Below are 10954 nucleotides of genomic sequence, written 5' to 3'. Positions count from 1 at the left end.
CAGAGAGGGCCTTTGGGGATTAAATACAGTGTACCAAGGAACAGGTGAAGCATAATTGCTTTCTCTGTCCAAGGAAGACAACATTTGCAGACACTGAGACTGTCTTGCACAAAATGTCATGAATGACTCACCCACAGAGAGAGAGAGAGAGAGAGGGAGAGAGATGGCATCAGGTGATAGCAAGGTGGAATGGCCGGTGCAGTCTCTCTCTCACAGAGTCCTCTCTTCCTTTCTTTTTACTCTTGGCGTGCTCCTGCAATGCACGACCTCTGTTTCTGTTCTTTGTTGGTGAACGTGTATGTTTTATGTCACTTGATAAAGTACATGTGTTCTTGGGTTGGAGCGTGCATCAGCTTTTTGACATTTCTTCCTTTGATCGAGTTGGAGTTCTATCATGTCCTCTCTCTCTCAGAAAGGAACAGAAACAGGGCCATGTCTCCTGTTTCAGAAACTTTCACAAATTTTTCTGTTAAGTTCGGATTAAGTTAATCCAGCCATTAGGGTTGTTTGTCTTTAAATGGACTCAAAAGAGGAGATTTGAATCACACTCTATGCAGCTAGCATTTGGTCTGATCATGCTTCTGCTTCACTCCAAACTTAAGCTCTTCTCTGCAAAGGAAGAAATCTGCGAAGAGATGATCCGGATCTTTTTCGCAAGTTGAATGGTTAATGCACAGTCCCAAATTGGAGAATCCAAGTTAATTGCGCCAGGTCGTGCTCATCAAGATTCCAATGTTTTCCGGAGCCTGTCCTTAAGACATATTTTACCAATTATTCAACCGCATAATCACCAATAATGATGTCTTACTTGCTTATATTTATCGTCGAACTTACGACTAATGGATTTCTCCTATAACTAATGTGAAGAAACAAGACAAATGAAAAAAAAAAAAACAGCACTCTTTTGATTAGCCAATTTCTTGAATAATTTTCTTAGAACAGAATAACATCATGTCATGTTCACCATTCACAAGCAACTTCATAGAGAAGTTACTGACTTTCTAACAGACAATGAAACCACAAATCAAGGTGGTGGTTTTGTTTGCTGATTCATCCCTTGAAGGACTACCAAGCTTTTAATCCAGTCAAATGCATTAAGGATGTGGCAAAACAGCTTTTCCATTCTCATTCAATTGGGAGTCAAACTATTAGATCAATACAACAGAGAGTTCCTCAAGATAGAGAAACACCAAATTTGGAAGAATTAGTGCTATCAACTAGAACATCTCACAATCGATCTCAGTTGCCAAATCCATGAGTACATGATGCCGAATGCACAATATACGGATATCATCATCAGGGGCACAAAAGGAAGCTTATTGCCGAGAATGTAAGGATGCAAGAACTGACCCCATAACTCGACGAGTAAAATACCGAACAAATAACACCTTGTGATCCAACCAATGGTAAACCCTCCTCCCTTGGCCAGACTCGAGCTTCTCTTCTCTCCAGATTGATCTCCTTTTCTAGACTCAGGAGCAGTTGCTTTTGCTCTTGCACTCTCATTGAATAGCGCAGAGAAGCCAAGGAACATCGCCATGCAATGCAGTAGCAGCAGCAACACTTTTATGGGATACTCTTGGGCTTCATAGAGAAGCGGGAAGAGCGAATAGCAGGATACTGCATGGCAAAGACACAAGACTGTTAGAACAAGGCATTTGAGAGGTTTGGCTAATTCATAAAAGACATTAGATACGTCTACCCCTTGTCGACATCAAAAAGTATTTGATTATTCACAAGTGATGCAGAATCAAGAAAACGAATATGTAAGGGCTTGCAAACTCAAAGACAATAGAACAACTCAACCGGATAGTACATCTGACCAAAAAAAAAAACAGATAGTACATGTCATGACTAATAGAAATTATTCAATGGAAGGCAACACTAACACTGCATGAGCATGATTAAAGCGAAATTGACATAATAACAGTATTGACCCATTTAGGTTAAACTGGAAATAAGTAGAAACATGTATCACAGTGCACGGATTTACTGTCCAACAATCTGGTTAGTGTTCTAACAAACTTTCTTGGGATGATATGATCCAGCTCTGAATCATCAAAATATGCACATTTTGTTTGGTCGGGGATCAAATATGCACATGAAAAAGTACGTATATGTATGTAGAAATGTATGTAGATATTATGCATAATCTAAGAATATTAAAGAGACCATATGAACACTAGCCAGGAAAGTCTCTCAATGCCCCTCAATTTAATTTTTCCTTTTATTATTCCACTGCCTTTCCTCTTCTTCTTCAAGAGAATAAGAAATTAAATGGCCAGAATGTGGAATAGCACACCAGACACACTTGGCTCCATAATCTGTAGTTGACTCAGAACTTGATTCACACCATGCCTTTAGGCAATAAGACAACCAAAGAGGGGATTTTGACAAAATCTGGAATTTTCCTTCCTTCCTTCCTCGCACACACACACACACATTGAAAGCTGAAATTTAACTCATCAAACCAAATAAGGCTATTATAGCAACGAGCAACAAGCACACTATACGATGAGCGTAGTAGCAAAAGAGAATAAACAAGATTGAATGTAAGCTGAATAACTTGATTAGGCAATGCCAAAAGTATGCTGAAGAGCATACCTATTGATAGCCAGAAATAATGCTTTGCGTCTCCCAGACTTTGTACAGCAGTGAGTGCTAGGGGGATGACAAAGTGGAGAGATGCTTTTTCATGAACATGCCACCCAAACAGGAATCCGCTTGTGTAGGCATATGCTATCCATCTTGCAGCGTCCTTTGGTTGGGGGTTTCTCCAGGCCTTGATAAGACAAGGAGATAGGGCTAGCAGAACCATGATAAAGGTTGTCAAGGGGGTGATCTGTAGTTAAAATATATATGCAACATCAGATGGCAATGCTACAGGGAAATTACTGGTCATCTGAAAACTCAAAAGATCAATGACTCTGGTCCCCACAATGTGTGCTAAATGCATATTTTTTTTGTCAAAAATTGCATTTCCCAAGTGTAAAAATGTGGGAGACATGGAATTAAGAATATGAAATTTGGGCAACCCTCTGCCATAATATGTTTCTTCGGAGAAAATAAGAAATCAGCTGAACTGCTAAGAACATTACCAGGAAAATACAAATCAACAAAGCGACTTAATCAACTCCTCCTTGACTATACATGAGTCATCAGATTGGCAGAGCCTTAAGGCCAGATTAATTGCAAATTTAATGAAATTACCTGTGGAAGTACAGCAAAAGGCGATGAATTTCCCACGAGCCCACCAGTGAATGACGCTGCAGGCATTTGAATGTCAAACCCCAATCTTCTTAGCACAAAAGACAGCACCTTGTCCATTACGATGTAGAAAACCCACATATTTGGTGCCCAGTAAGCATGACAAAGCCCCCTGCCAAATGGAAACATACGGCGAATGACTTGTTGCATCTGCACAGATAGAGTTCAATACTTATGCACTAATCAACTGCATTAACAAACACAAGCACAAAATCAGCTGTCAAATATGAGTGGCACCCATAAAATCTTATGGTGAAAAGCACATATAGTCAATAAAAGCTATCTAGATTCTCCAAGAAGGATCGAATGATACAAAATAAGTTTTAGGAAGATGTGATAGCAGGCCTGTCTTAAAGCAGATTACACAGGCCAAATGCATGTAGCGTCTGCTCAAGAGATCATCCGTGGAGTTAAAGTTGATACAAAAGAGGAGGCTCCTACATTGAATGGATAAATGATTCTATCCTGACTATTCTAAGAACATATTTACCAGACATAAAAGTAAGCTTTAAGTCTGCATAAGCAAGCTTTAGTCAGCACAGTGTCCGCAATATAATTTACTATAATCTAAACCATAAGCAAGCTATGCATAAGTAAGCTTCCAAGCTTTTCCATATGGAATCTTGGGAGCAACTGTGCTTGTAACATCATGAACTGGAAAACATAGTTGCATCGGCAACCAGATATGGCTGTAACCACAGGTGGAAGAGAAAAGGTTCCGCTTTAAGGTGTATTACAAATCCTAACACACAAGTAGATCTTGTCACCGTAACTTCTAGGAAGTTAAGTAAAAAGAGTAAGTACCAAACTCAAGCCCCATAGACATGTTAAAACTTAAAAGAATGATAGGTGCTCTACAATCAGGCTCAAATGACCCTCAGAACCCAACATTGCCGCATTCCTGTATTCCTTTTTCTAGATAAAACAGCAGTTGCTACGAAACATAGTCCCGACTTTCTGGATAAGTTCTCCATTTTCCTACATCAATATTCACGCTCAAACTCAAGAGAACTCCATGTTCCACTGCCAGAAAAGGCGAAATTATGAACTTTCATGACCAGAACACCAAGTAAAAGCCAATATAACACTCAAAACGGAAATAAAATGGCCTTCATCCGAAAAATCCTCAGAGGACCTGTCCTTCCCACTAAATGAATAGCCCACAGCAGCAAGATCACCTAAAAGCCATCACCTCTAAATTATAATCTTACACCAATTGTACCATTCCAATAAAATGAAGAAACCATCTGACAGTTCACATAATTAACTAGTGATCTCTGTGATTCCACATTGCACGAGAAGTTGCCCCCAAATAAAAAACAGAAATAAAGCAGCATTGCACAACTACTTCAGCATTTTGGAAATCAGGGCAGGCACTAACCTGGCCATGGTAAATGAATGGACCATAAGCTGCCGCAAAAATCGCAATGACCGCCACCCCTAGAGCCGAAAGCCGACCAAAGCCTCTCACAAACGTGCCTCGGAAGCACCGCCTCAACAGGTATACAAAGTAAACCGGCGCAGCCACAGCAAACAAGTGCTTAAAGCACAACAATATCGCGAACAAACACCCACCCGCCAAGTCCTTCCCTTCGCTCAAGTACGAAATTGACAGCAGCAAAATCCCCAGCAAGAACCCATTATACTGAAAATGCACGTGGTCCACGATCAGCAGCATCGGCGACCAGATCACCAAGGCCCAGATCAATCTCCCCTTACGCGGCTCGCATTTCCTAGTCAGGCGGTACACCGCGTAAAAGAGGCACGAATCGGCGGCGATCACGGTGATCCTCTGGAAGAGGACGACGGAGTCGGAACGGCAGTTGAGGCCACGATGGAGGTGGACGATGACCGGGTCGACGGCGCGGGCGGCGTAAGAGAGGAGGAGCTCGAAGAAGGCGAAGAAGGGAGGGTAATCGAGGGTCCAGGGGCTGGTCTCGTCGGTGTACCAGCGGGAGAGGGGGAGGGAGTGGGTGAGGGCGAGCCAGTGGCGGTGGACCTCGAAGTCGGTGCTGCGGTAGGAGGGGATCAAGAGGAGCTTGAGGCAGGTGGCGACGGCTACGTGCCACCGGAGCTCCGAGACGGGCGGCGGCGGGGTATTCGTCATGGGGGTGTTGAGCTAGTGGATCGCCGGCGACAGTCTAGGTCGAGTCCGGTGTACAGAAGAAGCAGCTCATGGAGAGGTAGATGGAAAATGGCCAAAAGAAAACTTGGAATTTTATAAAAAAATATATATAATATTGGATTTTGTTTTAGATTATAAGTTATATAATGAGGATGCATGAGGAGGGAACAGGTTTCGCAATCTAGACACGACACTTAGCGCACATAATGTGACTTTCATAATAGAATCAGACAAAAAAAATTTATAAAAAATGTTGCCATGATCAAATGAGGAAATATTATAATTTCCAGCGCACTGACTGTACTCGTTATATGCACAATTAATAATTCGAAAATCCATTGAATACTTAATATGTGTTGATAATAATTTTAATTCAACATGCAAAAGAAGGATTAAACCCTTGCGCAAACGAAGGAGGCATTCCCAACGGACACTTATTTTGTACCAAAAAAGTAAGGGTAAAGCTGAGCAAAGTTACTCGCAAATAACTCGGGCTTGGCTCGATGATCACTCGAATTAAATTACTCGGGCTTACCTTGATGATCACATGCTAACTCGCTCGATTTCTAATCCAATTTAAGTTCGATATTATTTGAATATCTTGTCAAGTCAAGTTCCAACTCGTTAATATACAACTAAAGAAGTTTATCGGCCCAATCGAGCTTATATATCTTTACGTTGTACAATACGGTAGATATTAATAAGGAACTAGTGATATTGGGTCCATCATCGTATTGGTGTTAGAATCGTTCGGGAAATGGATAATCAATTTGCCGTACTCAATTTACGTGCTCTGTGAGTAACTTACATAATTCGTTTTGACCATGTCATGTGATGTATAATTTGTGTATTGTAATTTTTTGACATTTGATTTGAACAAATTTGAATCTTTACAAATTATTTATATACGACGTACGAAAACATTTACTAGAAGATAATCTCGATTAAAAAAGTAAATACTGAGTCAAAGAAGGTCAATCTCCGGTGAGAGAGGCAAAATCACTGCGACCTCTCTCTCTCTCTCTCTCTCTCTCAAATCTCTTTTCTTCATCTTCTCCGACCCCGCGACAGCCGAGCGAACTGCCCACCTCGATCCGCCATGTTCCGGCAAGCCACGAAGAAGCTGCTCCACCGGTCCATCCTGACCTCCGCCGCTGCGAGGTGGGCCCCCTCCCGTCCCTTCTCTGCGGATGTAACGGCAGCGCAGACGGCCGACGCGGCTTTCGTGGAGGGGTGGAAGAAGGTGATCCCCAACATCGACCCTCCCCAAACCCCTCTCTCCTTCATGCAGCCGAGGCCTCCCACGCTGTCGTCGATCCCCTCCAAGCTCACCGTCAATTTCGTCCTTCCTTATGCGTCGGAGCTGTCCCAAAAAGAGGTTCGTTTCTGGAGCTCGATTGGCTGAATCAGTCATTTCTGTTTGGATGCATTGCTTTTCTTTTTTTTTTTTTTGGTTGATTTTGGATTGGCTGTGTATGGATGATTGCGGGATGGCGGATGAGTTGAGTTTTCTGGTGTTTGTTCTAGGGTGGAGTTGGTTATGTAGTGTTTCCGATGTCCAAGGTCGGGCTTTTGCAATGCGTTTTTTGTGTTGAATGTAGGGTATTGAGGCGTTTTAAGGGCTAGTTGCATGGATCTAATGCCGGCTTGGGCATAGCTGTTTTGTGTAAATTCTCATACCTTGAAAGCTGCCACCTTGACCAATGTCTAAGAGATCAATTATTTAGTTATTCGTGTGTTTCAGATAGTTCTCTAGTGTTGTGCTTTGCTCTCGGCGTGGGGAAGGGGTGATGGTGGAGGGATATGATTGGATAGTGTGTGAATTAGAAGGACAAGCATTGACAAGCATGCAAGTTGCGCAATTCTGAGGGTTTGTAGAGTGATTTAGTGTAAGTAATGGCGAATTTATTTTTCCCCTGTTCAAGAACTTGCTAATCTGTTCTAGGATAGTTTACTACTGGGGAGGTAGTGCTACATTGAAGTTTCAATTCAAGATTAAACACCTATTTGTTTGACTGTAGACTCAACTATAAGTGGTGCTTTTTGTAGTTCCTGTTTCATTTTCTAGGTTTGCCTTTGTGCCATCTCTTTGACATGCTGATCCTTATTCAGTCTGCTTGTTGTTCATCAAGAACTAAGTGAAAGAAAACTTCACTGTGGAGGTGCTAAGGAATGCAAACCCATATATAAGTAGAGATCAAGCCCTGGAAAGAGACCATTAACCAGAGAGAGAATATGAAAGGCCATCAAAGCACTGATAATCCATCTGTGGGAAGATTGATAGAAGCGCTGTTCCTGTCAAAAGCCTTTCTACTCTTTTCTTCAACTAGCATAATGCCAACAGAAATCCAGCAAATTCAGACTTGCTCGAAACCAAAGGGTACACTGATTTAACTCTTTAATACTCTTCCAATATTCCATGAGCCAATTAATCCCCACAGAATCTTAAAAATGTTGTAGAATCAGCACTTTCAAGGGTAGTGTAAAACTAGATAGAGGCATTTTTGTCTCCATGTAAGAAAGATCCTCTTTCTGAAACTCTACTCCTTTTTTGAAGGAGTCGGGGGTGAGAATCTGCCCTGCACTTTTCCAAACAGTGAAAGAAAATTATGCTGGAAAGTTCCTTTCCCAAGTTGTCTTCTTGGGAACTATGAGTGGCATTGCTTCGTCGACCCAAACCAAGGAATACATTTGATATCATATTTAACAGTTAACTTTGGCTTTTGTGGCTCGCATACCATGTTTGGTTTTTATGTTTCCCAATCTAAGTAGTTCACGGACAAAGTGAGTGAGAATCGTGATTAGACAATAATATCAATGGTCAACAAAAGTTTTCACTGTGAACACCCTTGATTTACAGCATTTCCATTGAAATACGTTGTTTTTTTTTTTTCCAGTTGAATGATTCTGATATAGCTTAAGGTTTAGGAAAAAGCTAATGTTTATAATTACCAAGCATGGTTTATCTTGGGAAAGCTTCTTGTAATTTGGTAGAAACGAATAAATCAGGATTGTTTTCTTAGAGGTGCAATACCACACCCATCTTGGAATATAAATACATTCCACTTTCCCCCCATCTTACATGCCATGGAAATGTGGAAGTCCTTCCAGCCTTCTCTTTCCATCTCCAAGCCCCTGGTTGTTAGACATCTTTCCATTTTTGGGGTGCATCCAACTCCTGAGCCGAATTTAGCTGCCACCACTTGTAACCAAAGTGATTTGCATGAATTTCATTGGAAGCATTTAAATTATTAAAGCAAAAGAAGTTGTCCATGTCAAGTGCTTTGCAAGCTGTAAAAGAAGTCAGTTTTAGTGTTGCGTAGATTTTGGAATATAATTTGTATTGTTTGATTTGATCCAGTCACTCATAAAAAATATCCTATTTCATTTCGGTTCTATCAATTGCTGGTAATGGTGATATGAGCATGTTTGTATAAGAGATGCAAATTCAAGAAACTGCTGCTTTGAAGGTGCAAATATAAGTGATGAAAAAGGTGAAAGGGAGATTAACTTTTGGACAGAAATATCTTTACGAAAGAAAAGATTGCTGCTATTGGTGATCAAAAGAAATTGCAACAGTATTATAGGTTATTAGGCTTTAGTTTTTTATGGATTAAAACTGGCTAGAGTGAATTTTTGGTATTCTGATGTGATTCTCTAATTTTTTGATCTCGGGCAATTCTAATGAACCAAAGAAGTAATAGTCCTGGAGTTACTATTCCACTCCTACTCTATTCCAACAAAATAGCTATACAATTCCTCCCTTATTCCATTAGTATCTTGACCTCAGTACAACTTGGTCCACGGAGAGCTATTAAAAGAAGATAACTCTATCTCCTCTCTATATGATCTGTTTTTCTAGAATAGAATAATCCCTGAAGTTATGGCCCAAGTCTATGGGCTATTAGCAGTTCTGTTGTCTAGAATTCTAGTGACCTCATGGGTTTCTTACTGTTGTGGCAGACTTGGTAGTTGATTCCAGATTTGCTCTGGTCAGGTAGAATCCCTTAGAAGATGGTTTTTTTTTTCCCTGGGATATTGGTATTTTTCTCCTGATTGATAGTAGTTACTACTTTAAACCTGATATTGTTCATGCTCTGATAGACCTTATATTCTCTCCTGTCTCATTGTTTGATTGGTCATGCTCATTTAATCTGATTCACTCCCACGACATATTAATGCTACTGAGGAGAATGGAGATTGGAAGCTTGGAGTGGCAATACAAGTAGGGATTTATCGAAGGAGTGTGATAGCTACTATTATTTTGGAGTACTAGGAGGAACAAATTGGTCTTTTGATGCTACATATATCGTATTATGACGTTACAAGCTTTTAATGCATTTCTTGAGCACAAAATTAAAGCACTGCTTGGATCAATAAAGCTTCTGTTGCTGCTGCGGGATGAATATCATGCTATCCTTACATTTGCTGTTGTGGATAATCTCCCTTTCCTCTCTTTCAGGTGGACATGGTCATAGTACCAGCTACAACAGGACAACTTGGTGTTCTTCCTGGGCATGTGTCCACAATTGCAGAACTAAAACCTGGAATTATGTTGGTGCACGATGGAAATGAAGTGACAAAGTACTTTGTTAGCAGCGGCTTTGCGTTCGTCCATGCAAACTCATATGCGGATATTATTGCTGTTGAGGCTGTACCGCTTGATCGAATTGATGCAAGCCTGGTCCAGAAGGGGCTTGCTGATTTTACCCAGAAGCTGAACTCAGCCTCCACGGACTTGGAAAAAGCCGAAGCACAAATCGGAGTGGATGTGCATAGTGCTCTCAACTCAGCTCTAACCGGCTAAGTCTTCAAACCCTGGGCCTGTTCTTGGTTGGTCATTTTCAGCATCACCCGTCTTTTTTCCCCCTTTAATGTGCTTGACTGACATCTGGAACTGACGGGAAAAGAGATTTCTCCGACATTCTGTGCTGGTCGATCCTGCACGGTAATTTCTTCGATAAAATAATCCTCAAGTGAAATTCTTTTGGCTTTCTGAATGGGAAAATGGACATCTTTGAAGCTCTCTCTCTCTCTCTCTCTCTCTCTCTCTCTATGTGGCTGTGTCTCTCTATATCTCTCTCACACACGCAAGTGGAAGGGTACTTTATCTTGAATGATGTAAACAGTAGCAAGGGAGATGCTGGTTTCTTATGATTGAAGGATGTCAACTAGGACATGGAACAGAACCTCTATACACCATTGGTAATCCAATTTTAGTAAGAGGATAATCTTGTTTCACCGTTTTAGCGGTCAGCGAACAGGGAAAAGCAAGTGAATGAGAGTTGGGGGTGATCTATATTCAAGTATATTATTTTTTCCTGGATTACATGATATGTAACCTTGATCTTTTTCCTTAAAGTGACAAATAAAAGGACCTAGATCTTTGTTTGACCTTTTTCTGAATCATTTGGTTTTGCTTAAATGATCGCGAATGTCACATTCCGCGGATAAAAGCTACGAGTTATGTTACTTGCAACATCTTCAACTTGAAGAACCAAGAAGTGAATTGAACTCGTGATCTCGTGAAAAATAGAAGATCATTTATCACTAAACTATTCA

General features: G+C 40.9%; 2 protein-coding genes across 3 annotated transcripts; one reads left to right on the top strand and one right to left on the bottom strand.

The window, feature by feature from the left end:
• Positions 1-1104: 1104 nt before the first annotated feature.
• On the bottom strand, positions 1105-5445 carry LOC115732213 (probable dolichyl pyrophosphate Glc1Man9GlcNAc2 alpha-1,3-glucosyltransferase). 2 transcript variants are annotated; one of them, XM_030662870.2, is made up of 4 exons: positions 4649-5445; positions 3211-3417; positions 2605-2842; positions 1105-1620 (listed from the first exon to the last, which is right to left on the bottom strand). In XM_030662870.2, exons 1-4 carry the CDS (start codon positions 5372-5374, stop codon positions 1214-1216), a joined length of 1578 nt encoding a protein of 525 aa, XP_030518730.2. In that variant the 5' UTR covers positions 5375-5445; the 3' UTR covers positions 1105-1213. The 2 variants fall into 2 exon arrangements, with proteins under 2 accessions (XP_030518730.2, XP_048132670.1); XM_048276713.1 differs by having other exon boundaries at positions 2605-2782.
• Positions 5446-6389: 944 nt separating this feature from the next.
• Positions 6390-10415, top strand: LOC115732211 (ATP synthase subunit delta', mitochondrial-like). Its single transcript, XM_048276763.1, has 2 exons — positions 6390-6770; positions 9855-10415. Exons 1-2 carry the CDS (start codon positions 6492-6494, stop codon positions 10197-10199), a joined length of 624 nt encoding a protein of 207 aa, XP_048132720.1. The 5' UTR covers positions 6390-6491; the 3' UTR covers positions 10200-10415.
• The last annotated feature ends 539 nt before the right edge of the window (positions 10416-10954 follow it).

This window comes from Rhodamnia argentea, chromosome 3, assembly GCF_020921035.1.
Source record: "Rhodamnia argentea isolate NSW1041297 chromosome 3, ASM2092103v1, whole genome shotgun sequence".
In the NCBI taxonomy this organism is placed as follows: Eukaryota; Viridiplantae; Streptophyta; class Magnoliopsida; order Myrtales; family Myrtaceae; genus Rhodamnia; species Rhodamnia argentea.
Note: the sequence above shows the minus strand (reverse complement) of the source record. Positions and strands in the feature narration are given on the sequence as shown.